The sequence below is a fragment of the Bombina bombina genome, chromosome 5, assembly GCF_027579735.1.
Source record: "Bombina bombina isolate aBomBom1 chromosome 5, aBomBom1.pri, whole genome shotgun sequence".
In the NCBI taxonomy this organism is placed as follows: domain Eukaryota; kingdom Metazoa; phylum Chordata; class Amphibia; order Anura; family Bombinatoridae; genus Bombina; species Bombina bombina.
The window spans coordinates 1,151,283,567-1,151,311,253 of record NC_069503.1 but is presented as its reverse complement, the minus strand read 5'-3'; the positions used below and the strand labels follow the sequence as shown (position 1 = coordinate 1,151,311,253).

At 44.3% G+C, this 27,687-nt stretch overlaps 1 protein-coding gene across 1 annotated transcript in view; it reads right to left on the bottom strand.

The window, feature by feature from the left end:
• Positions 1 to 27,687, bottom strand: part of SCRIB (scribble planar cell polarity protein) — a 746,390-nt gene that overhangs the window by 651,914 nt on the left and 66,789 nt on the right. The window contains exons 3-4 of the mRNA XM_053715486.1: positions 9,757 to 9,874; positions 7,879 to 7,957 (exon numbers count right to left, since the gene is read on the bottom strand). Coding sequence (XP_053571461.1) covers positions 7,879 to 7,957; positions 9,757 to 9,874 — 197 coding nt within the window. The remainder of the gene's footprint in view (positions 1 to 7,878; positions 7,958 to 9,756; positions 9,875 to 27,687) is intronic.

Below are 27,687 nucleotides of genomic sequence, written 5' to 3'. Positions count from 1 at the left end.
ACGAACCCTGCTTGTGGCAATTACATAACCATTAGATAACGTGGCACACTGAACGTACAGACGAACCCTGCTTGTGGCAATTACATAACCATTAGATAACGTGGCACACTGAACGTACAGACTAACCCTGCTTCTGGCGGTTACATAACCATTAGATAACGTGGCACACTGAACGTACAGACGAACCCTGCTTGTGGCGGTTACATAACCATTAGATAACGTGGCACACTGAACGTACAGACGAACCCTGCTTGTGGCGGTTACATAACCATTAGATAACGTGGCACACTGAACGTACAGACGAACCCTGCTTGTGGCGGTTACATAACCATTAGATAACGTGGCACACTGAACGTACAGACGAACCCTGCTTGTGGCAATTACATAACCATTAGATAACGTGGCACACTGAACGTACAGACGAACCCTGCTTGTGGCAATTACATAACCATTAGATAACGTGGCACACTGAACGTACAGATGGACCCTGCTTGTGGCAATTACATAACCATTAGATAACGTGGCACACTGAACGTACAGACGAACCCTGCTTGTGGCAATTACATAACCATTAGATAACGTGGCACACTGAACGTACAGACGAACCCTGCTTGTGGCAATTACATAACCATTAGATAACATGGCACACTGAACGTACAGATGAACCCTGCTTGTGGCAATTACATAACCATTAGATAACGTGGCACACTGAACGTACAGACGAACCCTGCTTGTGGCAATTACATAACCATTAGATAACGTGGCACACTGAACGTACAGACGAACCCTGCTTGTGGCAATTACATAACCATTAGATAACGTGGCACACTGAACGTACAGACGAACCCTGCTTGTGGCAATTACATAACCATTAGATAACGTGGCACACTGAACGTACAGACGAACCCTGCTTGTGGCAATTACATAACCATTAGATAACGTGGCACACTGAACGTACAGATGAACCGGGTAGGGGATATTTCCAGTTGCTGCAACCATAAAAGATATTAATTTATCTGACAGACTAAAAGAAATTAGAATTTTTTTTTAGAAAAAATGTGGTTGACAGTGGTGGGAAAGTGCAGGCGCTGAACAGGTTAACATTGCACTAAGTGCCTTAGAAATATACTGGTTCTTAGTTATACAGTGCAGCATAGTATCAGAAGCCTGCAGTTCATAATAACCACCACAAGGGTGAGCTGTATCTCTAGCTAAAGAGACATAACTCACATTTTTTCTTTTCAATTAAAGAGATAATTTTAACAGTGATTATACTTAAATTTAACATCAAGCTTTATTTTGTTCATTTTATGTCCATCTAGTTTTTCCCTGTCTGGAAACAGGTAACGCTCCAAGCTTCTTGCCCAGGAACCGTTAGGCTACACTTCCCTGCCCAGAAGCCCAGAAGCCCACTAGCCTGCCGTTACAATCCTAGGAGCTACTATCCTACCATTCCATTCCCGAGCCACAAGCCTACCATTCCCTGCACTCAGAAACCCGGTAGCCTACCCATTCCATGCCTAGGAGCTGCTAGCATACCATTCCATGCTCAGGAGTCCGCTAGCCTACCATTCCCTGCGCTCAGAAACCCGGTAGCCTACCATTCCATGCCTAGGAGCTGCTAGCCTACCATTCCATGCTTAGGAGTCCGCTAGCCTACCATTCCCTGCGCTCAGAAACCCGGTAGCCTACCATTCCATGCCTAGGAGCTGCTAGCCTACCATTCCATGCTTAGGAGTCCGCTAGCCTACCATTCCATGCCCAGAAGCCCACTAGCCTACCATTCCATGCCCAGAAGCCCACTAGCCTACCATTCCATGCCCAGAAGCCCACTAGCCTACCATTTCCTGCGCCCAGGAGCCCACTAATCTACCATTTAATGCCCAGGAGCACGCTAGCCTACCATTCCATGCCCAGGAGCTGCTAGCCTACCCTTTTCTCTGCCAAGAATCCCACTAGCCTACCATTCCATGCCCAGGAGCAGCTAGCCTATCATTCCCTGCGCCCAGAAGCCCACTAGCCTACCATTCCATGCCCAGGAGCACACTAGCCTACCATCCCATGCCCAGGAGCACACTAGCCTACCATCCCATGCCCAGGAGCACACTAGCCTACCATCCCATGCCCAGGAGCACACTAGCCTACCATCCCATGCCCAGGACAACACTAGCCTACCATCCCATGCCCAGGAGCACACTAGCCTACCATCCCATGCCCAGGAGCACACTAGCCTACCATCCCATGCCCAGAAGCCCACTAGCCTACCATGCAGAGGAGCACGATGGCAATAAGGTATGATACTGTGGGACCTCCGAGCAATACATGTCTCTAGGTACCATTATATGTAGGATTATAAACGGGGAGTAGAAAGTGCTGCAGAATCTGTTGTCACTACATATACATAATGATAATGAGAAAAAGAAAACAGAAAGAGCAAAAACAAATTATGTTTACCTGATAATTGAATTTCCTTCTGTATGATGAGAGTCTGCAGCATCATTCCTTACTGTTGGGAAATACTGAACCTGGCCATAAGGTTGAGGCAAAGACACCCCAGCCAAAGGCTTAAATACTCCCCCTACTTCCCTCATATCCCAGTCATTCTGCCAAGGGAATAAGGAACAGTAGGAGAAATATCAGGGTATAAATGGTGCCGGACGAGAAAAACACATTTTGGTCAGCCCATCGTAGTACACGGGCAGGGGCCATGGACTCTCCTCATACAGAAGGAAATTAAATTATCAAGTAAGCATAATTTATGTTTTCCTTCTTAATATGAGGAGAGTCCAGGGCATCATTCCTTACTGTTAGTAATACTATACCCAAGCTCTAGAGGACACTGAATGATAACGGGAGGGGTAAAAGAAAAGGCAGACCCTAATCTGAGGGCACCACAGCCTGCAACACCTGTCTCCCAAAAAGTATGTAAGGAGGACCAGGTAGCCGCCTTACAAATCTGATCCATAGAGGCCTCGTTCTTGAAGGCCCAAGAGGAAGCCACCACTCTAGTGGAATGAGGCGTAATCCTCTGAGGAAGTCTAAATCCTCGTAAGCTAAGCGTATAAAACCACTCAACCAAAAAGATAAGGAAGTCGAAGAGGTCTTCACTTTCCAGAGTAGATAACAAACAAGGAAGAAGTTTGTCTAAAATCCTTGGTAGCTTGAAGATAAAACTTCATAATCTGGATGTTGTTCGAGCTTTGAAGTAAACGTTCCTTCGAAGAAGAAGGATTAGGACACAAGGAAGGAACCACAATCTCCTGATTGATGTTACGATCAGACACCACCTTAGGAAGAAAACCCAAGAGGGTATGTAGGACAGCCTTATCAGAGTGAAAACACCAGATAAGGAGGCTCACATTGCAAGGCAGCCATTTCAGAAACCCTGCGTGTGCCAACGCAATAGCCAATAGAAAAAGAACCTTCCAGGACAACAATTTAATGTCAACTGAATACATAGGCTCACTCAGAGCCCGTTGCGAAAATTAAAGAACAAGATTCAAACTCCAAGGTGGAGCATTAGATCTAAACACAGGTCTGATCCTGATCAGAGCCTTAATGAAGGATTGCACGTCAGGAAGCTCTACGAGCCTCTTGTGCAGCAAAACAGAAAGGGCTGAAATCTGTCCCCTCAGGGAACTGGCAGAAAGGCCCTTCTGGAGAAAGGAAAGAATTCTGGCAGCCTTGACCTTATGCCAGGCGAAACCACGCTCTTCACACCAGAATAAGTAAGCTCTCCACACCTTATGATAGATGCAACGAGTAACAGGCTTACAAGATTGAACGAGAGTGTCAATAACCCTCTCAGAGAAACCTCTCTTGGATAAGACTAAGCGTTCAAACTCCACGCAGTCAGCCTCAGAGAATCTAGATTTTGATGAACAAAAATGACCCTGTTCCAGCAGATCCCTAGGTAGCTTCCATGGAGGAGATGAGGACATCCCCACTAGATCCGCGAACCACATCCTTCGCGATCACGATCCTTCGTATCACTGATGCCTGCTCCTGCTTGATGCGGGCCACTACACGAGGGAGAAGTGGTAACAGCGGAAAAATGTAAATTAGATTGAACCTCCAAGGCACTGCTAATGTATCTATTAGTTCCGCCTGAGGATCCCTGGACCGCAACCCATACCTGGGTAGCTTGGAATTGAACCAGGAAGCCATGAGATTTAGCTCCGGCGTCCCCCATCTGTTGCAAATCCCTGCAAACACCTCGGGATGGAGAGACCATTCCCCCAGATGAAAGGATTGTCTGCTGAGGAAATCCGCTTCCCAGTTGTCCACACCCGGAATGTGGATCGCTGACAGCGAGTAGTTGTGGGACTCCGACCACTCTAGAATCCGAGATACTTCCCTCATTGCTAGGGAGCTCCTCGTTCCCCCCTGATAATTGATGTAAGCCACCGACGTTATGTTGTCTGATTGGAATCTGATAAACTGGGACAACCCCGGAAGAGGCCAAGCCTTCAGAGCATTGATGATCGCTCAAAGTTCCAAAATATTGATCAAGAGGAGGGATTCCTCCAGAGTCCATAGGCCCAGTACCTTCCTGGCACCCCAAACAGTTCCCCATCCTGAGAGACTTGCGTCCGTAGTCCCTTGGAGCAGGTGATCTGGACAGAGCCACCAGGTTGTCCAGATAAATCTGTTGAGACAGATCCGAATGATCGCCATTCCACTGTCTCAGCATGCACAACTGAAGTGGTCTGAGATTGAATCCGGCAAAAGGAATGATGTCCATTCTGGACACCATGAGACCAATCACCTCCATACACCGAGCCACAGAAAGTCTTAAGGAGGTCTGGAGGGCAAGACAAGCAGAGGTTAGCTTGCAACGTCTCTGGTCTGTAAAGAATATCCTCATAGATATGGAGTCTATTATAGTACCCAGGAATTCCACCCTGGTACTAGGAATAAGAGAACTCTTTTCTAAGTTTATCTTCCATCCATGAGATCGAAGAAGAAATAGAAGAATGGTCTTCTGCCAGACGACAGGATGGTGCTTGAACCAGAATATCATCCAAATACGTTACTACTGCTATACCTCTGGTTCTGGCCACTGCAAGCAAAGCCCCTAGAACCTTCGAAAAAACTCTTGGCGCAGTAGCTAGACCAAACGGAAGTGCAATAAACTGGAAGGGCTGGTCCAGGAACGCAAACCTTAGGAACTTGAAGTGTTCCTTGTGTATTGGAAAGTGAAAGTAAGCATCCTTCAGATCTTTCGTGGTCATGAACTGTCCTTCCCCTCTTGAACGAGGGGACAGAAGGGAATTTGTTTAAGCACTTTATGTCCAGAATTGGGCGGAAAGTTCCCTCCTTCTTTGGGACCACAAAAAGGTTTGAGTAGTATCCCAGACCTCTTTCTGCAAGAGGTACCGGGACAGTGACTCCCAGAGAGGAGAGATCCGTCACGCACCCCAGAAAGGCTTCTTTCTTTTCTGGCCTTGAAGACAGGTTTGACAAGAGGAATCTCCCCCTAGGTGGATGAGACTTTAAACCTATCCTGTATCCCCGAGCGATGACCTACAGGACCCACGGGTCTTTAACGTCCCCAAACCAAGCATCCCAAAAGAGCAACAGTCTGCCCCCTACAAGATCCAGAGCTGGATCGGGGGCCGCCCCTTCATGCCGACTTTGTCTCGGCGGGCTTCTTGTTCTGTTTGGATTTATTCCAGGACTGAGATGGCTTCCAAATCCCTTTGGATTGCTCAGGCTTTTGCTGACATTGGGATTTATCCGAACGAAAGGAACGAAATTAGGACCTTGTCCCTTAGGTTTGTTCTTCTTATCCTGCAGTAAAAAGGCACCTTTGCCTCCAGTAACCCTGGAGATAATGGAGTCCAAGCCTGGACCAAATAGAATCTTTCCCTTAAATAGGAGGGAAAGAAGTCTTGACTTCAAAGTCATGTCAGCAGACCAGGACTTCAGCCAGAGTGCCCTACGGCTTGAACAGAAGAAACCTGAAGCATTGGCATTCAGGCGAATAATTTGCATATTTGCATCACAAATAAAAGAATTAGCCACCCTTAAGGCCTTAATTCTTTATTTCTTAAGACCCTCCACCTCGATCAACTCAGATAAGGAGTGGCACCAGTAGGTATCCGCTTCAGCAACCGCAGCAACAGCTCCTGCCGGTTGAAACAAATATCCTGTATGCTGAAACATCTTTCTTAAAAGAGTTTCTATTTTCTTATCCATGGGCTCTTTAAACGACAAACTATCCTCAAGCGGGATAGAAGTGCATTTAGCAAGCGTGGAGATAGAGCCATCCACCTTGGGGCTGGAACTCTACAACTCCAATTGAGAGTCCGGAACCAGGAACAATTTTTTAAAGGAGGAAGGGGGAAAATGAAGAACCAATTCTTTCCCATTCATTCTTAATAATGTTCGCCATCTTTAAAGGAACCGGTAAAGTTTGTGGTACAACACTGTCCTCGTATACCTTATCAAATTTAGGAATCAAAGGTTCCTCAGGCAATTTGGGCTCTGGAACCTCTAACGTAGCCAAAACTTCCTTTAGCAGAAAGCCTAAATGCTCAATCCTAAATCTAAAGTCTGATTATAATATAGCAGATTCCGACCCAGAAAGAGCACCCTCTGAAGTATCAGAGGCGTCTTCATCATCGGGTAACCTTGTATCAGATAAATCCAATAAGCTAGTAGATGACCCCCCTGGGAAGGATAGCAATATTTGACCTTTTTGCTTGCGCTTAGCAGGGCGAGGTAAAGCACTAAAGCACGCAGACACTGCCATTTGTAACTGTTCAGTAAAGTCTTACAGTAAAAGGGCCCCTTCAGATTAAGGATTAGGAGTGCTACGGGAAGCTGCATGTGTATTAGGAGATGACTGTAGGGTGCGCACCTCACGGGACGGAGACTTCTCAGAGGTGGACGGCTCAGTGGTATCAAACATTTATTTTCTTTGACATGATTACTTTATCAAGGCATGTGGAACATAATTGAGCAGATGGGTATACCGCTTAAAAAGCAGACTATTGATTAATAAGACAAAACGGCGCCTTTATACGGTCAGGAAAAAGGAAATCAGTGTGACCACACCTGGTCACATAGTGCACAATGCAGGACCACCCCTGCTATAATAGGAAAAAAAGACAGCCAAGCCTTTCAGGCTGCGCAGCTTCCAAAAACCTGTACATTTCAACATCTGCCTGAGCCTCATCTAACACATGTTGCAGCATAATCATAATAAAATAAAATTAAGTGATTAATTCCCCCTGTTCAATAATCCTCCTCCTGAGATATTTACCCTTGATTCCATAAAGATAAAAGAAGCAACACTGTGACCCTGTCTTCTTGCGTTATCATATGTGTGTATATATGTATATATATATGTATATAAATATATATTTTATTTAAAAAAAAATGAAAACGATCTTACTGGAATCTATGCCGTGGAACAGAAACACAGCCTCTCAAGTTTGATAGTGTTGTAGCATCGCTCCTGACATGTACTTGAGTGATGGAAGCAGGCAGTGAAACTCGTCAACAATGATTGCTTAGGAGCTGTAAATGGATGGGTTCGCAGAAAGACACTCCCTGCATCTCCAGACTCTAACCTTCGTCAATGCACTCACTGAGAGGCTGACAAAACTACTTACAACTCCAGTCCCATTTCGAAGGGTAGATACCCTTCATAAGGAACTACTCCGAATCTTCTGACACTTCTCTGCCAACTTCCTGTGACGAAAGGCAAATAATGACTGGGATAAGAGGGAAGTAGGGAGAGTATTTAAGCCTTTGGCTGGGGTGTCTTTGCCTTCTACTGGTGGCCAGGTTCAGTGTTTTCCAACAATAAGGAATGATGCCACGGACTCTCCTCATATTAAGAAGGAAAGAGAAGACTCCCAACATTACCTAGACAGGGGATTCCCGCTGAAGTCGGCTATCTCCAGAGACTTGCAGAATTTGATGCTTTCCGGGATTTCTGGAATATCTGAGATAACAAGCAGGAGGTGAGCAGACCATTTGCAGCAAAAAGAACTATATGAGACTAGGAGCAAAAACCTTAATAGGATTGAAAGAAAGGTACAGGAAAGAGAAGAGGGGAAAGAGCACACCACAGACCACTCGCCCCTCTCCCGTGTGCAGCACAGACCTCTCGCCCCTCTCCCGTGTGCAGCACAGACCTCTCGCCCCTCTCCCGTGTGCAGCACAGACCTCTCGCCCCTCTCCCGTGTGCAGCACAGACCTCTCGCCCCTCTCCCGTGTGCACCACAGACCTCTCGCCCCTCTCCCGTGTGCACCACAGACCTCTCGCCCCTCTCCCGTGTGCACCACAGACCTCTCGCCCCTCTCCCGTGTGCAACACAGACCTCTCGCCCCTCTCCCGTGTGCACCACAGACCTCTCGCCCCTCTCCCGTGTGCACCACAGACCTCTCGCCCCTCTCCCGTGTGCACCACAGACCTCTCGCCCCTCTCCCGTGTGCACCACAGACCTCTCGCCCCTCTCCCGTGTGCACCACAGACCTCTCGCCCCTCTCCCGTGTGCACCACAGACCTCTCGCCCCTCTCCCGTGTGCACCACAGACCTCTCGCCCCTCTCCCGTGTGCACCACAGACCTCTCGCCCCTCTCCCGTGTGCACCACAGACCTCTCGCCCCTCTCCCGTGTGCACCACAGACCTCTCGCCCCTCTCCCGTGTGCACCACAGACCTCTCGCCCCTCTCCCGTGTGCACCACAGACCTCTCGCCCCTCTCCCGTGTGCACCACAGACCTCTCGCCCCTCTCCCGTGTGCACCACAGACCTCTCGCCCCTCTCCCGTGTGCACCACAGACCTCTCGCCCCTCTCCCGTGTGCACCAGACCTCTCGCCCCTCTCCCGTGTGCACCACAGACCTCTCGCCCCTCTCCCGTGTGCACCACAGACCTCTCGCCCCTCTCCCGTGTGCACCACAGACCTCTCGCCCCTCTCCCGTGTGCACCACAGACCTCTCGCCCCTCTCCCGTGTGCACCACAGACCTCTCGCCCCTCTCCCGTGTGCACCACAGACCTCTCGCCCCTCTCCCGTGTGCACCACAGACCTCTCGCCCCTCTCCCGTGTGCACCACAGACCTCTCGCCCCTCTCCCGTGTGCACCACAGACCTCTCGCCCCTCTCCCGTGTGCACCACAGACCTCTCGCCCCTCTCCCGTGTGCACCACAGACCTCTCGCCCCTCTCCCGTGTGCACCACAGACCTTCCGCCCCTCTCCCGTGTGCACCAGACTTCTCGCCCCTCTCCCGTGTGCACCACACTTCTCGCCCCTCTCCCGTGTGCACCACAGACCTCTCGCCCCTCTCCCGTGTGCACCACAGACCTCTCGCCCCTCTCCCGTGTGCAGCACAGACCTCTCGCCCCTCTCCCGTGTGCACCACAGACCTCTCGCCCCTCTCCCGTGTGCACCACAGACCACTCGCCCCTCTCCCGTGTGCACCACAGACCTCTCGCCCCTCTCCCGTGTGCACCACAGACCTGTGCCCCTCTCCAGTGAGCACCACAGACCTCTCGTCCCTCTCCCGTGTGCAACACAGACCTCTCGCCCCTCTCCTGTGTGCACAAGACCTCTCGCCCCTCTCCTGTGTGCACAAGACCTCTCGCCCCTCTCCTGTGTGCACCACAGACCACTCACCCCTTTCCCATCTGCACCACAGACCTCTCGCCCCTCTCACGTGTGCACCACAGACCTCTCGCCCCTCTCCCCTGTTCACCACAGACCTCTCGCCCCTCTATTATGTCTCCCGTCATACTTACCATTGCGGGATATATCCAGCTCCACCAGCTGCATGAAATTGGCTACCTCTGGAGGTAACCTCTGGATCTCATTGTCACTTAGGCCCAATTTCCTCAGGTTTAGCAATCTAAAAAATGGCTAGAAAAGAACGATAATTTTGAATTACAACCCAATCTATAATTCTGTATGACTGTCAATAATAATACAACACTATAAAAATGTTACCCACTCTTCAGAAGCACTGCTGTTACAAACACTGACATCAGACACAGTTTTATGTATTGCTTAACTCTGTCATTATTTAAAGGGGCGTTGTACTCTGGTGTTTTCCACTGAAAACAACAAAAACAGAATTTATGCTTACCTGATAAATTACTTTCTCCAACGGTGTGTCCGGTCCACGGCGTCATCCATTACTTGTGGGATATTCTCCTCCCCTACGGGGAAAGGCAAGGAGAGCACACAGCAAGAGCTGTCCATATAGCTCCCTCTCTGGCTCCGCCCCCCAGTCATTCGACCGACGGTTAGGAGAAAAAGGAGAAAACTATAGGGTGCCGTGGTGACTGTAGTGTATAAAGAAAAATAAAAAAATTTCAAACCTGATTAAAAAACCAGGGCGGGCCGTGGACCGGACACACCGTTGGAGAAAGTAATTTATCAGGTAAGCATAAATTCTGTTTTCTCCAACATTGGTGTGTCCGGTCCACGGCGTCATCCATTACTTGTGGGAACCAATACCAAAGCTTTAGGACACGGATGAAGGGAGGGAGCAAATCAGGTTACCTAAACAGAGGGCACCACGGCTTGCAAAACCTTTCTCCCAAAAACAGCCTCCGAAGAAGCAAAAATGTCAAATTTGTAAAATTTGGCAAAAGTGTGCAGAGAAGACCAAGTCGCTGCCTTACATATCTGATTAACAGAAGCCTCGTTCTTGAAGGCCCATGTGGAAGCCACAGCCCTAGTGGAGTGAGCTGTGATTCGTTCAGGAGGCTACCGTCCGGCAGTCTCATAAACCAATCGGATAATGCTTTTCAGCCAGAAAGAAAGAGAGGTAGCAATAGCTTTTTGTCCTCTCCTCTTACCAGAGTAAACGACAAACAAGGATGATGTTTGTCTAAAATTCTTTGTTGCTTCTAAATAGAACTTTAAAGCACGGACTACATCTAAATTGTGTAACAAACGTTCATTCTTTAAAACTGGATTCGGGCACAGAGAAGGAACAACTATTTCCTGGTTAATATTCTTGTTGGAAACAACTTTTGGAAGAAAACCAGGCTTGGTACGCAAAATAACCTTATCTGAATGGAACACCAGATAGGGTGGATCACACTGCAAAGCAGATAATTCAGAAACTCTTCTAGCAGAAGAAATAGCAACCAAAAACAGAACTTTCCAAGATAGCAACTTGATATCTATGGAATGTAAGGGTTCAAACGGAACCCCCTGAAGAACTGAAATAACTAAATTTAGACTCCAAGGAGGAGTCAAGGGTCTGTAAACAGGTTTGATTCTGACCAAAGCCTGTACAAAAGCTTGTACCTCTGGCACAGCTGCCAGTCGTTTGTATAACAAGACAGATAAAGCAGAAATCTGTCCTTTTAGAGAACTCGCTGACGATCCCTTATCCAAACCTTCTTGGAGAAAGGAGAGGATCTTAGGAATTTTAATCTTCCTCCAGGAGAATCCCTTGGATTCACACCAACAGATATATCTTTTTTTTATGGTAAATCTAGACACAGGTTTTCTGGCTTGGACCAGAGTATCTATCACTGAATCTGAAAACCCACGCTTGGATAAAATCAAACGTTCAATTTCCAGGCAGTCAGCTGCAGAGAAATTAGATTTGGATGTTCGAATGGACCTTGTACTAGAAGATCCTGTCTCAAAGGTAGCTTCCATGGTGGAGCCGATGACATATTCACCAGGTCTGTATACCAAGTCCTGCACGGCCACGCAGGAGCTATCAGAATCACCAAGGCCTTCTCCTGTTTGATCCTGGCTACAAGCCTGGGAAGGAGAGGGAACGGTGGAAACGCATAAGCTAGGTTGAACGACCAAGGCGCCACTAATGCATCCACTAGAGTGGCCTTGGGATCCCTGGATCTGGACCCGTAGCAAGGAACCTTGAAGGAACCTTGAAGTTCTGACGAGACGCCATCAGATCCATGTCTGGAATGCCCCATAATTGAGTCAACTGGGCAAACACCTCCGGGTGGAGTTCCCACTCCCCCGGATAGAAAATCTGACGACTCAGATAATCCGCCTCCCAGTTGTCTACTCCTGGGATGTGGATTGCAGATAGGTGGCAGGAGTGATCCTCCGCCCATTTGATGATCTCGGATACCTCTCTCATCACCAAGGAACTCCTTGTTCCTCCCTGATGGTTGATGTAAGCTACAGTCGTCATGTTATCTGACTGGAATCTTATGTATCCGGCCTTCGCTAGATGAGGCCAAGCCCGGAGAGCATTGAATATCTCTCTCAGTTCTAGGATGTTGATCGGGAGAAGAGACTCTTCCCGAGACCATAAACCCTGAGTTTTCAGGGAATCCCGGACCGCGCCCCAGCCTGATAGACTGGCGTCGGTCGTGACAATGACCCACTTTGGTCTGTAGAAACTCATTCCCTGAGACAGGTGATCCTGTCTACTGGAGCATGCACAGTTGTAATGGTCTTAAATGAATTCGAGCAAAAGGAACTATGTCCATTGCTGCAACCATCAACCCTACTACTTCCATGCACTGAGCTATGGAAGACTGCAGAATAGAGAGAAGAACTTGACAAGCGTTTAGAAGCTTTGACTTTCTGACTTCTGTCAGGAAGATCTTCATTTCAAAAGAATCTATTATTGTTCCCAAAAAGGGAACTCTTGTCGACGGAGACAGGGAACTCTTTTCTACGTTCACCTTCCACCCGTGAGATCTGAGAAAGGCTAGAACAATGTCTGTATGAGCCTTTGCTTTGGAAAGAGACGACGCTTGCATTAGAATGTCGTCCAGATAAGGTGCCACTGCAATGCCCCTTGGTCCTAGAACCGCTAGAAGGGACCCGAGCACCTTTGTGAAAATTCTGGGAGCAGTGGCTAGTCCGAATGGGACAGCCACGAACTGATAATGTTTGTCCAGAAAGGCGAACCTTAGGAACTGATGATGATCTTTGTGGAAAGGAATATGTAGATACGCATCCTTTAAATCCACGGTAGTCATATATTAGAAATAAAAAACTACAACTAACACCACAAACTCCTCACCATCCCCGTGGAGATGCTACTTGTTCAGAGCGGCAAGGAGAATGACTGTGGGGCGGAGCCAGAGGGGGAGCTATATGGACAGCTCTTGCTGTGTGCTCTCCTTGCCTTTCCCTGTAGGGGAGGAGAATATCCCACAAGTAATGGATGACGCCGTGGACCGGACACACCAATGTTGGAGAAATTCAATATTCCTTGAAGGTATTTTTTTTTATTTGTTCCTTTGGTTTTTTTATACACACTAAATACAATACTGTATAATAAGTTTTAGGTAGGTATGAAAAAATGCTGTAAAGTAAGAATGCTTTCTTAGATAAAAATGGTATTAGTATATTTTAATCATTTAGCAAAGTGAGTGAACAGAAGAAAAATATAAATCAATGGGACCACCCTTTGTCTTCAAAACAGCAACAATTCTTCTAGGTACAATAGCACAAAACCAGGGATTTTGTAGGCGTATAGTCAGGTGCATGATTATAACAAACAGGCGCTAATGATCATCAATACTTCTAGGTACAATAGCGCAAAACCAGGGATTTTGTAGGTGTATAGTGCATGGATTATACCAAACAGGCGTTAATGATCATCAGTTCTTCTAGGTACAATAGCGCAAAGTCAGGGATTTTGAAGGCGTATAGTCAGGTGCACGATTATACCAAACAGGCGCTAATGATCATCAGTTCTTCTAGGTACAATAGCGCAAAGTCAGGGATTTTGTAGGCGTATAGTCAGGTGCATGATTATAACAAACAGGCGCTAATGATCATCAATACTTCTAGGTACAATAGCGCAAAACCAGGGATTTTGTAGGTGTATAGTCAGGAGCATGATTATACCAAACAGGCGCTAATGATCATCAATACTTCTAGGTATAATAGCACAAAGCCAGGGATTTTGTAGGCGTATAGTCAGGTGCATGATTTTACCAAACAGGCGCTAATGATCATAAATTCTTCTAGGTACAATAGCGCAAAGACAGGGATTTTGTAGGTGTATAGTCAGGAGCATGATTATACCAAACAGGCGCTAATGATCATCAATACTTCTAGGTATAATAGCACAAAGCCAGGGATTTTGTAGGCGTATAGTAAGGTGCATGATTTTACCAAACAGGCGCTAATGATCATCAGATATTCTAGGTACAATAGCACAAAGCCAGGGATTTTGTAGGTGTATAGTCAGGTGCATGTTTATACCAAAAAGGCGCTAATGATCATCAATACTTCTAGGTACAATAGCACAAAGCCAGGGATTTTGTAGGTGCAGTGTCAGGTGCATGATTATAACAAACAGGCGCTAATGATCATCAGATCTTCTAGGTACAATAGTGCAGAGTCAGGGATTTTGTAGGCGTATAGTCAGGTGCATGATTAATTATACCAAACAGGCGCTAATGATCATCAGTTCTTCTAGGTACAATAGCGCAAAGCCAGGGATTTTGTAGGTGTATAGTCAGGTGCATGATTATACCAAACAGGCGTTAATGATCATCAGTTCTTCTAGGTACAATTACACAAAGCCAGGGATTTTGTAGGCGTATAGTAAGGTGCATGATTTTACCAAACAGGCGCTAATGATCATCAGATATTCTAGGTACAATAGCACAAAGCCAGGGATTTTGTAGGTGTATAGTCAGGTGCATGTTTATACCAAAAAGGCGCTAATGATCATCAATACTTCTAGGTACAATAGCACAAAGCCAGGGATTTTGTAGGTGCAGTGTCAGGTGCATGATTATAACAAACAGGCGCTAATGATCATCAGATCTTCTAGGTACAATAGTGCAGAGTCAGGGATTTTGTAGGCGTATAGTCAGGTGCATGATTAATTATACCAAACAGGCGCTAATGATCATCAGTTCTTCTAGGTACAATAGCGCAAAGCCAGGGATTTTGTAGGTTATAGTCAGGTGCATGATTATAACAAACAGGCGCTAATGATCATCAGATCTTCTAGGTACAATAGTGCAAAGTCAGGGATTTTGTAGGCGTATAGTCAGGTGTATGATTAATTATACCAAACAGGCGCTAATGATCATCAATTCATCTAGGTAAAATAGCACAAAGCCAGGCATTTTGTAGGTTATAGTCAGGTGCATGATTATACCAAACAAGCGCTAATGAGCATCAATTCTAGGTACAATAGCGCAAAGCCAGGTGCATGATTATACCAAACAGGCGCTAATGATCATCAGTTCTTTTAAGTACAATAGCGCAGTCAGTGATTTTATAGGTTATAGTCAGGTGCATGATTATACCAAACAGGCGCTAATGATCATCAGATCTTCTAGGTACAATAGCACAAAGTCAGGGATTTTGTAGGTGTATAGTCAGGTGCATGATTATACCAAAAAGGCGCTAATGATCATCAATACTTCTAGGTACAATAGCACAAAGCCAGGGATTTTGTAGGTGTATAGTCAGATGCATGATTATACCAAACAAGCGCTAATGATCATCAGTTCTTCTAGGTACAATAGCGCAGTCAGGGATTTTGTAGGTGTATAGTCAGGTGCATGATTATACCAAACAGGCACTAATGATCATCAGATCTTCTAGGTACAATAGCACAAAGTCAGGGATTTTGTAGGTGTATAGTCAGGTGAATGATTATACCAAAAAGGCGCTAATGATCATCAATACTTCTAGGTACAATAGCACAAAGCCAGGGATTTTGTAGGTGTATAGTCAGATGCATGATAATTAATTCTTCTAGGTACAATAGCAAAAAAACAGGAATTTTGTAGGCGTATAGTCAGTTGCATGATTATACCAAACAGGCGCTAATGAGCATTAATTCTTCTAAGGGCACTAGCGCAAAGACAGGGATTTTGTAGTATAGTCAGGTGCATGATTATACCATAACAGGCGCTAATGAACATAATTTAAATTAATATGTAGGTTGAAACACAATCACTGAAACAGAAACAGCTGTGTAGAAGGAATAAAACCAGGTGAGGAGCGTCTAAACTCTGCTAACAAGGTGAGGTTGCTGAAGGCAGTTTACAACATGGCACGATTGAGCACAACAACAAGACACAAGGTAATTATTCTGCATTAGGCAAAAATTTCATGGAAGACAGGGTATTCCAGATGTGCTGTCAAGGCTCTTCTGAAAAAGCACAAAGAAACGGACAACATTGAGGAGCTTACCCTACTTCCCTTCTCAATGAGAAGATGTGCAACAGTGCCATCAACTTAGAATTGGCAGAAAGCAGTGGACCCTGGCACTTCCATCTACTGTCCGGAGTCTAGTCACAAGTGGGCTTCATGAAAGACTTGCAGCCAAAAACAAACCATACGTCACACATTATAACAAGGCCAAGCAGGTGCTCTGTGCTGAAGAGTCAAAATTTGAAATATTTGGCTATAGCAGAAAGCAGTTTGTTCACTGAAGGGCTGAAGAGTGTTAGAAGAATAAATGTCTGCAGGCAACAGTAAAGCAAGTTGGAGGCCACATTTCTGCTCCTTAATGCTGAGAAGTACAGGCAGATACTTATCCATCATGCAATACAATCAGAGAGGCATCTTTTTCTGCAGAATTATAACCACCCAAACCTTCAGCGTAGAGCAGAACAAGTCTTGGAAGTGGCAGTATGGCTCGCCTGATCTCAACACCATCTATTCTGTCTGGGATTATATGAAGAGACAGAAGCACCTGAAGCTGCCCACAACTGTGGTTAGTTTGGAACAACCTACCTGCCTAGTTCCTTTATAAACTGTGCGCAAGTGCACCTAGAAGAACTGATAGGGTGGTCACGTTGATTTAGATTTTTCTTCTGTTCACTCACATTTTGTTAATGGTTAAAAAAAATAAACTCTTAACATTTCTATTTTGGAAAGAATTCTTACTTTACAGCATTTTTTACACGTGCCTAAAACGTTTGCACAATACTGTCTATCCAATTGCCATCTTACTACAGACACATTGCTCTCTCAGAACACAGAAAAAACCACAGACTTTTACACTCAACGTCTTCAGTTGCCCTCTAACTTACTACAGACACATTGCTCTCTCAGAACACAGAAAAAACCCACAGACTTTTACACTCAACGTCTTCAGTTGCCATCTAACTTACTACAGACACATTCTCTCTCAGAACACAGAAAAAAACCCACAGACTTTTTCACTCAACGTCTTCAGTTGCCATCTAACTTACTACAGACACATTCTCTCTCAGAACACAGAAAAAAACCCACAGACTTTTTCACTCAACGTCTTCAGTTGCCATCTAACTTACTACAGACACATTCTCTCTCAGAACACAGAAAAAAACCCACAGACTTTTTCACTCAACGTCTTCAGTTGCCATCTAACTTACTACAGACACATTCTCTCTCAGAACACAGAAAAAAACCCACAGACTTTTTCACTCAACTGCTTCAGTTGCCATCTAACTTACTACAGACACATTCTCTCTCAGAACACAGAAAAAAACCCACAGACTTTTACACTCAACTGCTTCAGTTGCCATCTAACTTACTACAGACACATTGCTCTCTCAGAACACAGAAAAAAACCCACAGACTTTTTCACTCAACTGCTTCAGTTGCCATCTAACTTACTACAGACACATTGCTCTCTCAGAACACAGAAAAAAACCCACAGACTTTTTCACTCAACTGCTTCAGTTGCCATCTAACTTACTACAGACACATTCTCTCTCAGAACACAGAAAAAAACCCACAGACTTTTTCACTCAACTGCTTCAGTTGCCATCTAACTTACTACAGACACATTCTCTCTCAGAACACAGAAAAAAACCCACAGACTTTTTCACTCAACTGCTTCAGTTGCCATCTAACTTACTACAGACACATTCTCTCTCAGAACACAGAAAAAACCCACAGACTTTTTCACTCAACTGCTTCAGTTGCCATCTAACTTACTACAGACACATTGCTCTCTCAGAACACAGAAAAAAACCCACAGACTTTTTCACTCAACTGCTTCAGTTGCCATCTAACTTACTACAGACACATTCTCTCTCAGAACACAGAAAAAAACCACAGACTTTTTCACTCAACGTCTTCAGTTGCCATCTAACTTACTACAGACACATTCTCTCTCAGAACACAGAAAAAACCCACAGACTTTTACACTCAACGTCTTCAGTTGCCATCTAACTTACTACAGACACATTCTCTCTCAGAACACAGAAAAAACCCACAGACTTTTTCACTCAACTGCTTCAGTTGCCATCTAACTTACTACAGACACATTCTCTCTCAGAACACAGAAAAAAACCCACAGACTTTTTCACTCAACGTCTTCAGTTGCCATCTAACTTACTACAGATACATTCTCTCTCAGAACACAGAAAAAACCCACAGACTTTTACACTCAACGTCTTCAGTTGCCATCTAACTTACTACAGACACATTCTCTCTCAGAACACAGAAAAAACCCACAGACTTTTTCACTCAACTGCTTCAGTTGCCATCTAACTTACTACAGACACATTCTCTCTCAGAACACAGAAAAAAAACCCACAGACTTTTTCACTCAACGTCTTCAGTTGCCATCTAACTTACTACAGATACATTCTCTCTCAGAACACAGAAAAAACCCACAGACTTTTACACTCAACGTCTTCAGTTGCCATCTAACTTACTACAGACACATTCTCTCTCAGAACACAGAAAAAACCCACAGACTTTTTCACTCAACTGCTTCAGTTGCCATCTAACTTACTACAGACACATTCTCTCTCAGAACACAGAAAAAAACCCACAGACTTTTTCACTCAACTGCTTCAGTTGCCATCTAACTTACTACAGACACATTCTCTCTCAGAACACAGAAAAAACCCACAGACTTTTTCACTCAACTGCTTCAGTTGCCATCTAACTTACTACAGACACATTCTCTCTCAGAACACAGAAAAAAAACCCACAGACTTTTTCACTCAACTGCTTCAGTTGCCATCTAACTTACTACAGACACATTCTCTCTCAGAACACAGAAAAAAACCCACAGACTTTTTCACTCAACTGCTTCAGTTGCCATCTTACTACAGACACATTGCTCTCTCAGAACACAGAAAAAAACCCACAGACTTTTTCACTCAACTGCTTCAGTTGCCATCTTACTACAGACACATTGCTCTCTCAGAACACAGAAAAAAAACCCACAGACTTTTACACTCAACTGCTTCAGTTGCCATCTAACTTACTACAGACACATTGCTCTCTCAGAACACAGAAAAAAACCCACAGACTTTTTCACTCAACGTCTTCAGTTGCCATCTTACTTACTACAGACACATTCTCTCTCAGAACACAGAAAAAAACCCACAGACTTTTTCACTCAACGTCTTCAGTTGCCATCTAACTTACTACAGACACATTGCTCTCTCAGAACACAGAAAAAAACCCACAGACTTTTTCACTCAACTGCTTCAGTTGCCATCTAACTTACTACAGACACATTGCTCTCTCAGAACACAGAAAAAAACCCACAGACTTTTACACTCAACGTCTTCAGTTGCCATCTAACTTACTACAGACACATTGCTCTCTCAGAACACAGAAAAAAAACCCACAGACTTTTTCACTCAACGTCTTCAGTTGCCATCTAACTTACTACAGACACATTGCTCTCTCAGAACACAGAAAAAAACCCACAGACTTTTTCACTCAACTGCTTCAGTTGCCATCTAACTTACTACAGACACATTGCTCTCTCAGAACACAGAAAAAACCCACAGACTTTTTCACTCAACTGCTTCAGTTGCCATCTAACTTACTACAGACACATTCTCTCTCAGAACACAGAAAAAAAACCCACAGACTTTTACACTCAACTGCTTCAGTTGCCATCTAACTTACTACAGACACATTCTCTCTCAGAACACAGAAAAAAACCCACAGACTTTTTCACTCAACGTCTTCAGTTGCCATCTAACTTACTACAGACACATTGCTCTCTCAGAACACAGAAAAACCCACAGACTTTTTCACTCAACGTCTTCAGTTGCCATCTTACTTACTACAGACACATTGCTCTCTCAGAACACAGAAAAAACCCACAGACTTTTTCACTCAACTGCTTCAGTTGCCATCTTACTTACTACAGACACATTGCTCTCTCAGAACACAGAAAAAACCCACAGACTTTTTCACTCAACTGCTTCAGTTGCCATCTAACTTACTACAGACACATTGCTCTCTCAGAACACAGAAAAAAACCCACAGACTTTTTCACTCAACTGCTTCAGTTGCCATCTAACTTACTACAGACACATTCTCTCTCAGAACACAGAAAAAACCCACAGACTTTTACACTCAACGTCTTCAGTTGCCATCTAACTTACTACAGACACATTGCTCTCTCAGAACACAGAAAAAAACCCACAGACTTTTTCACTCAACTGCTTCAGTTGCCATCTAACTTACTACAGACACATTCTCTCTCAGAACACAGAAAAAACCCACAGACTTTTTCACTCAACTGCTTCAGTTGCCATCTAACTTACTACAGACACATTCTCTCTCAGAACACAGAAAAAAACCCACAGACTTTTACACTCAACTGCTTCAGTTGCCATCTAACTTACTACAGACACATTGCTCTCTCAGAACACAGAAAAAAAACCACAGACTTTTTCACTCAACGTCTTCAGTTGCCATCTAACTTACTACAGACACATTGCTCTCTCAGAACACAGAAAAAACCCACAGACTTTTTCACTCAACGTCTTCAGTTGCCATCTAACTTACTACAGACACATTCTCTCTCAGAACACAGAAAAAAACCCACAGACTTTTTCACTCAACTGCTTCAGTTGCCATCTAACTTACTACAGACACATTCTCTCTCAGAACACAGAAAAAAACCCACAGACTTTTTCACTCAACTGCTTCAGTTGCCATCTAACTTACTACAGACACATTCTCTCTCAGAACACAGAAAAAAACCCACAGACTTTTTCACTCAACTGCTTCAGTTGCCATCTAACTTACTACAGACACATTCTCTCTCAGAACACAGAAAAAAACCCACAGACTTTTTCACTCAACTGCTTCAGTTGCCATCTAACTTACTACAGACACATTGCTCTCTCAGAACACAGAAAAAAAAACCCACAGACTTTTTCACTCAACTGCTTCAGTTGCCATCTAACTTACTACAGACACATTCTCTCTCAGAACACAGAAAAAACCCACAGACTTTTTCACTCAACGTCTTCAGTTGCCATCTAACTTACTACAGACACATTGCTCTCTCAGAACACAGAAAAAAACCACAGACTTTTACACTCAACGTCTTCAGTTGCCATCTAACTTACTACAGACACATTCTCTCTCAGAACACAGAAAAAAACCCACAGACTTTTTCACTCAACGTCTTCAGTTGCCATCTAACTTACTACAGACACATTGCTCTCTCAGAACACAGAAAAAAACCCACAGACTTTTACACTCAACTGCTTCAGTTGCCATCTAACTTACTACAGACACATTGCTCTCTCAGAACACAGAAAAAAAACCCACAGACTTTTTCACTCAACTGCTTCAGTTGCCATCTAACTTACTACAGACACATTCTCTCTCAGAACACAGAAAAAACCCACAGACTTTTTCACTCAACGTCTTCAGTTGCCATCTAACTTACTACAGACACATTGCTCTCTCAGAACACAGAAAAAAACCCACAGACTTTTTCACTCAACTGCTTCAGTTGCCATCTAACTTACTACAGACACATTCTCTCTCAGAACACAGAAAAAAACCCACAGACTTTTTCACTCAACTGCTTCAGTTGCCATCTAACTTACTACAGACACATTGCTCTCTCAGAACACAGAAAAAAACCCACAGACTTTTACACTCAACGTCTTCAGTTGCCATCTAACTTACTACAGACACATTCTCTCTCAGAACACAGAAAAAAACCCACAGACTTTTTCACTCAACTGCTTCAGTTGCCATCTAACTTACTACAGACACATTGCTCTCTCAGAACACAGAAAAAAACCCACAGACTTTTACACTCAACTGCTTCAGTTGCCATCTAACTTACTACAGACACATTCTCTCTCAGAACACAGAAAAAAAACCACAGACTTTTTCACTCAACGTCTTCAGTTGCCATCTAACTTACTACAGACACATTCTCTCTCAGAACACAGAAAAAAACCCACAGACTTTTTCACTCAACTGCTTCAGTTGCCATCTAACTTACTACAGACACATTCTCTCTCAGAACACAGAAAAAAACCCACAGACTTTTTCACTCAACTGCTTCAGTTGCCATCTAACTTACTACAGACACATTCTCTCTCAGAACACAGAAAAAAAAACCCACAGACTTTTTCACTCAACTGCTTCAGTTGCCATCTAACTTACTACAGACACATTGCTCTCTCAGAACACAGAAAAAAAAACCCACAGACTTTTTCACTCAACTGCTTCAGTTGCCATCTAACTTACTACAGACACATTGCTCTCTCAGAACACAGAAAAAAACCACAGACTTTTTCACTCAACGTCTTCAGTTGCCATCTAACTTACTACAGACACATTGCTCTCTCAGAACACAGAAAAAAACCCACAGACTTTTTCACTCAACGTCTTCAGTTGCCATCTAACTTACTACAGACACATTCTCTCTCAGAACACAGAAAAAAACCCACAGACTTTTTCACTCAACTGCTTCAGTTGCCATCTAACTTACTACAGACACATTCTCTCTCAGAACACAGAAAAAAACCCACAGACTTTTTCACTCAACTGCTTCAGTTGCCATCTAACTTACTACAGACACATTCTCTCTCAGAACACAGAAAAAAAAACCCACAGACTTTTTCACTCAACTGCTTCAGTTGCCATCTAACTTACTACAGACACATTGCTCTCTCAGAACACAGAAAAAAAAACCCACAGACTTTTTCACTCAACTGCTTCAGTTGCCATCTAACTTACTACAGACACATTGCTCTCTCAGAACACAGAAAAAAACCACAGACTTTTACACTCAACGTCTTCAGTTGCCATCTAACTTACTACAGACACATTCTCTCTCAGAACACAGAAAAAAACCCACAGACTTTTTCACTCAACGTCTTCAGTTGCCATCTAACTTACTACAGACACATTGCTCTCTCAGAACACAGAAAAAAACCCACAGACTTTTTCACTCAACGTCTTCAGTTGCCATCTAACTTACTACAGACACATTCTCTCTCAGAACACAGAAAAAAACCCACAGACTTTTACACTCAACTGCTTCAGTTGCCATCTAACTTACTACAGACACATTGCTCTCTCAGAACACAGAAAAAAACCACAGACTTTTTCACTCAACTGCTTCAGTTGCCATCTAACTTACTACAGACACATTGCTCTCTCAGAACACAGAAAAAACCCACAGACTTTTACACTCAACGTCTTCAGTTGCCATCTAACTTACTACAGACACATTCTCTCTCAGAACACAGAAAAAACCCACAGACTTTTTCACTCAACGTCTTCAGTTGCCATCTAACTTACTACAGACACATTGCTCTCTCAGAACACAGAAAAAAACCCACAGACTTTTTCACTCAACTGCTTCAGTTGCCATCTAACTTACTACAGACACATTGCTCTCTCAGAACACAGAAAAAACCCACAGACTTTTTCACTCAACTGCTTCAGTTGCCATCTAACTTACTACAGACACATTCTCTCTCAGAACACAGAAAAAAACCCACAGACTTTTTCACTCAACGTCTTCAGTTGCCATCTAACTTACTACAGATACATTCTCTCTCAGAACACAGAAAAAAACCCACAGACTTTTTCACTCAACTGCTTCAGTTGCCATCTAACTTACTACAGACACATTGCTCTCTCAGAACACAGAAAAAAACCCACAGACTTTTTCACTCAACGTCTTCAGTTGCCATCTAACTTACTACAGACACATTCTCTCTCAGAACACAGAAAAAAACCCACAGACTTTTACACTCAACGTCTTCAGTTGCCATCTAACTTACTACAGACACATTGCTCTCTCAGAACACAGAAAAAAACCCACAGACTTTTTCACTCAACTGCTTCAGTTGCCATCTAACTTACTACAGACACATTCTCTCTCAGAACACAGAAAAAAACCCACAGACTTTTTCACTCAACATCTTCAGTTGCCATCTAACTTACTACAGACACATTCTCTCTCAGAACACAGAAAAAAAAACAGACTTTTTCACTCAACTGCTTCAATTGCCATATAACTTACTACAGGTAGCCTTCTGGAAAACAGCTGTTCCTGTACTGCTGAACGGCATTGGAGAAAATCACAGAGTTCAGCTGATTTTCTTCATTACAAATTCATTTTGAACTCCTACTACTCTGCCCTTAATCTCCACAAGCAACACTACTTTACTCTTATCTCTAATTTTCTTCAAACCCAAAATGTCTGTTCTCCATTTTCAATACTCTCCTCCGCCCTCCCCCACTTCCTAATACAACTTCTCTGTCAGCTCAATACTTTGCCAGTCACTTCATTAACAAAATTGATTCCATCAGACATGAAATCAGCTCTCAACATAATTCCATTCTCTCCCCCCCTCAAATACTCTCACTCAACCACAACCCTCATAACCTGAAACTTAGTTCATTCTCCCCTGTTACTGAGGAAGAAGTTTCAGCACTTATACTGCGCTCTCACCTCACTACCTGTCCCCTTGACCCTATCCCCTCACAGCTGCTCCCCTCTCTCTCTGCTACCCTTACCCCTATACTAACACACATTTTCAACCTCTCCCTCAGCACTGGTACATTTCCCTCATCGATGAAACATGCACTGGTCACACCTATCCTCAAAAAACCTTCCCTTGATCCTACCTCCCCATCCAACTACCGCCCTATTTCCCTCCTCCCTCTTGCTTCAAAGCTTCTCGAAAAACTAGTATATGCACGCCTTTCCCATTTCCTTACGTTAAACTCCCTTCTTGACCCGCTGCAATCTGGATTTCGTCCCTATCACTCCACAGACAGAGCTATTGTTAAGGTCACCAACGACCTACTTACAGCTAAATCAAAAGGCCACTTCTCTCTGCTTATCCTCCTTGATCTGTCCGCAGCCTTTGACACTGTCGACCACCCTCTTTTGCTCCAAACCCTCCAATCCTTCGGCATCTGTGACACAGCCCTTTCGTGGCTCTCTTCCTACCTGTCAAACCGTACCTTCAGCGTAGCCTTCTCTGGGGCCTCCTCTGCCCCGTCACCACTTTCTGTCGGAGTACCGCAAGGCTCTGTCCTCGGTCCCCTTCTCTTCTCAATCTATACGTCATCACTAGGTTCCCTAATTAAGTCCCACGGTTTCCAATATCATTTGTATGCCGATGACACCCAAATCTACTTCTCTGCACCAGAACTATCTCCTTCCGTGCTAACCCGTGTCACTAACTGTCTTTCTCACATCTCTTCCTGGATGTCCTCTCACTACCTCAAGCTAAATCTCTCCAAAACTGAGCTCCTCATTTTCCCCCCCTCTTCCAAAATCTCCACCCCCAATATCTCTATAACTGTCGACAACTCCATCATTACCCCTACCCCGCATGCCCGATGTCTCGGGGTCACATTTGACTAAGATCTTTCCTTCACTCCTCACATTCAGTCCTTGGCTACAGCCTGCCACTTCCACCTTAAAAACATCTCTAAAATTAGACACTTCCTTACAAAAGACACAACTAAGATTTGAATCCACTCTCTCATTCTTTCCTGCCTTGATTACTGCAACTCTGTCCTCTCTGGTCTTCCCACCTGCTGCCTAGCTCCTTTACAATCCATAATGAATGCCTCTGCCAGACTCATCTTCCTTACACGTTGCTCTTCATCTGCTGCGCCTCTCTGCCAATCCCTTCACTGGCTTCCTCTTGCCTCTAGGATCAAACACAAATCTCTCACTCTTACATACAAAGCCCTCAACTGCACTGCTCCCCCCTACATCTCCGACCTTGTCTCCAGATACTCTCCCTCCCGTCCCCTTCGCTCTGCTCATGACCTCCTACTCTCCTCCTCTCTTGTCACCTCATCACACTCCCGTTTACAGGACTTCTCCAGACTGGCTCCCATCTTGTGGAACTCTCTGCCTCGCTCCACAAGACTCTCTTCTAGTATTAAAAGCTTCAAGTGCTCCCTAAAGACTCTACTGTTCAGGGACGCATACAACCTACGCTAACCTTTCTTTATACCAGTTCCTCTCCTCCATTGCTATCCCCTGAACCCCCTTAGCATGTAAGCCTAAGAGTCCAGCTTTTTGTAGATCACCTTCTTAAGAACTGACTACAACAGTGCAACTCTTGGCAGGGCCCTCTACCCTATATTTGTTTTGTTGTACTCCCCCTTTGTTTATAGCGCTGCGGAATCTGTTGGCGCTCTACAAATAACCGATAATAATAATAATAATATCCCTGCAGTTTGTTTAATTTGCATTTTTTGAGGTGTGGCCCTCTGTCCCAACTACTATGTATCAGTTGGTGCGCACATTTATTTCCTGATAATTTTTATTTTAAGGGACATGAAAGAAAAATTAGATTTGCCCAATGTGTTTAGAGGACTGTGGCTGCACCTCACTGACAAGGCCCACAGAAGGCTGAAACGATCGTCTGGGGTTGTCATGTTCCTTGTTCAGAGGAGGATTGACTGGTATTTCAGGGCTGGACTGGCCTTACTAGGCGGGATCAGACTGATATACTTCAGGAAAGTTCTCCTCTGTTAAAAAAGCACAATTGGGCTAAAAGAGGCAGTTCCTAGGTTGTAAAACGCCATAGAACAAGCTACTGCGCTGTTCTTTCCTGAGAGCGCTTCTCTTTCTGTATGTATATTAAACATAAGAATAACTAGATATGCTCAGGAGCGTGCACGTATGTATTGTGTACTACAAGGCAGCAATGTAAAAAGGTTTTTAAAACTGTACACTCTCTGAATCTAACTTACATTTATATCTAGTGTTCCTCAGTAAGTATAAGCATAAACAAGTAACTGCAATTGTCTCATATGTATCAGAATATTCAAATTATAAACAGTTCCAAAGGGAAAAAAAAACCTGTGTTACTGAGAGCAGCCACTAGACTGCAGGAACCAATAACGATGATTACCATTAGCGCACTACAAATAACTGATAATATAAAGCATGATGAACTCAGCTAGCAGAAAACCCCCTGAGACAATGGTCTGGGGTGATACATGGCTGAGGGTCAGTGCTGTGGTCAGTAGCAGTATAATAGACACGAGCCTCCCTGCTGGGTTATGCCCCATTTATATGTAATTACATTTACAGCAATTCTGAGACAAAGGATTTATAGGGACTGTGCAGATTATTAATAGGGCGTGAAAAGGGTAAATTACTGCTGTGGAGGAAAAAGAAAGCAAATGTAAACAAAAAGAGATACAACGGGACGGCTAATGTGCAAATAAACCGATTTTAGCTCATTAAATGGTGACGACCAGATACATAAACGCTCAGTAGATTCTAAAACTATCTGGGCATCAATTCAGGTGCTGTATAATCAGCTAGAGGCATCGTACCCCCTCCGCCCATCTCCCCAACTGGTAGCTCAGATCCCCAATGTCAACCGAGTCATGGTTTTTACACAGAGAACACAACCAAGAACACAGTGACACAGACCTAAGTCAGACAGACGGCTGGAAAACACCGTCATAATGACAAACCTCACATTAGATCAATAAGAACTGTAACATTCCAATACCAA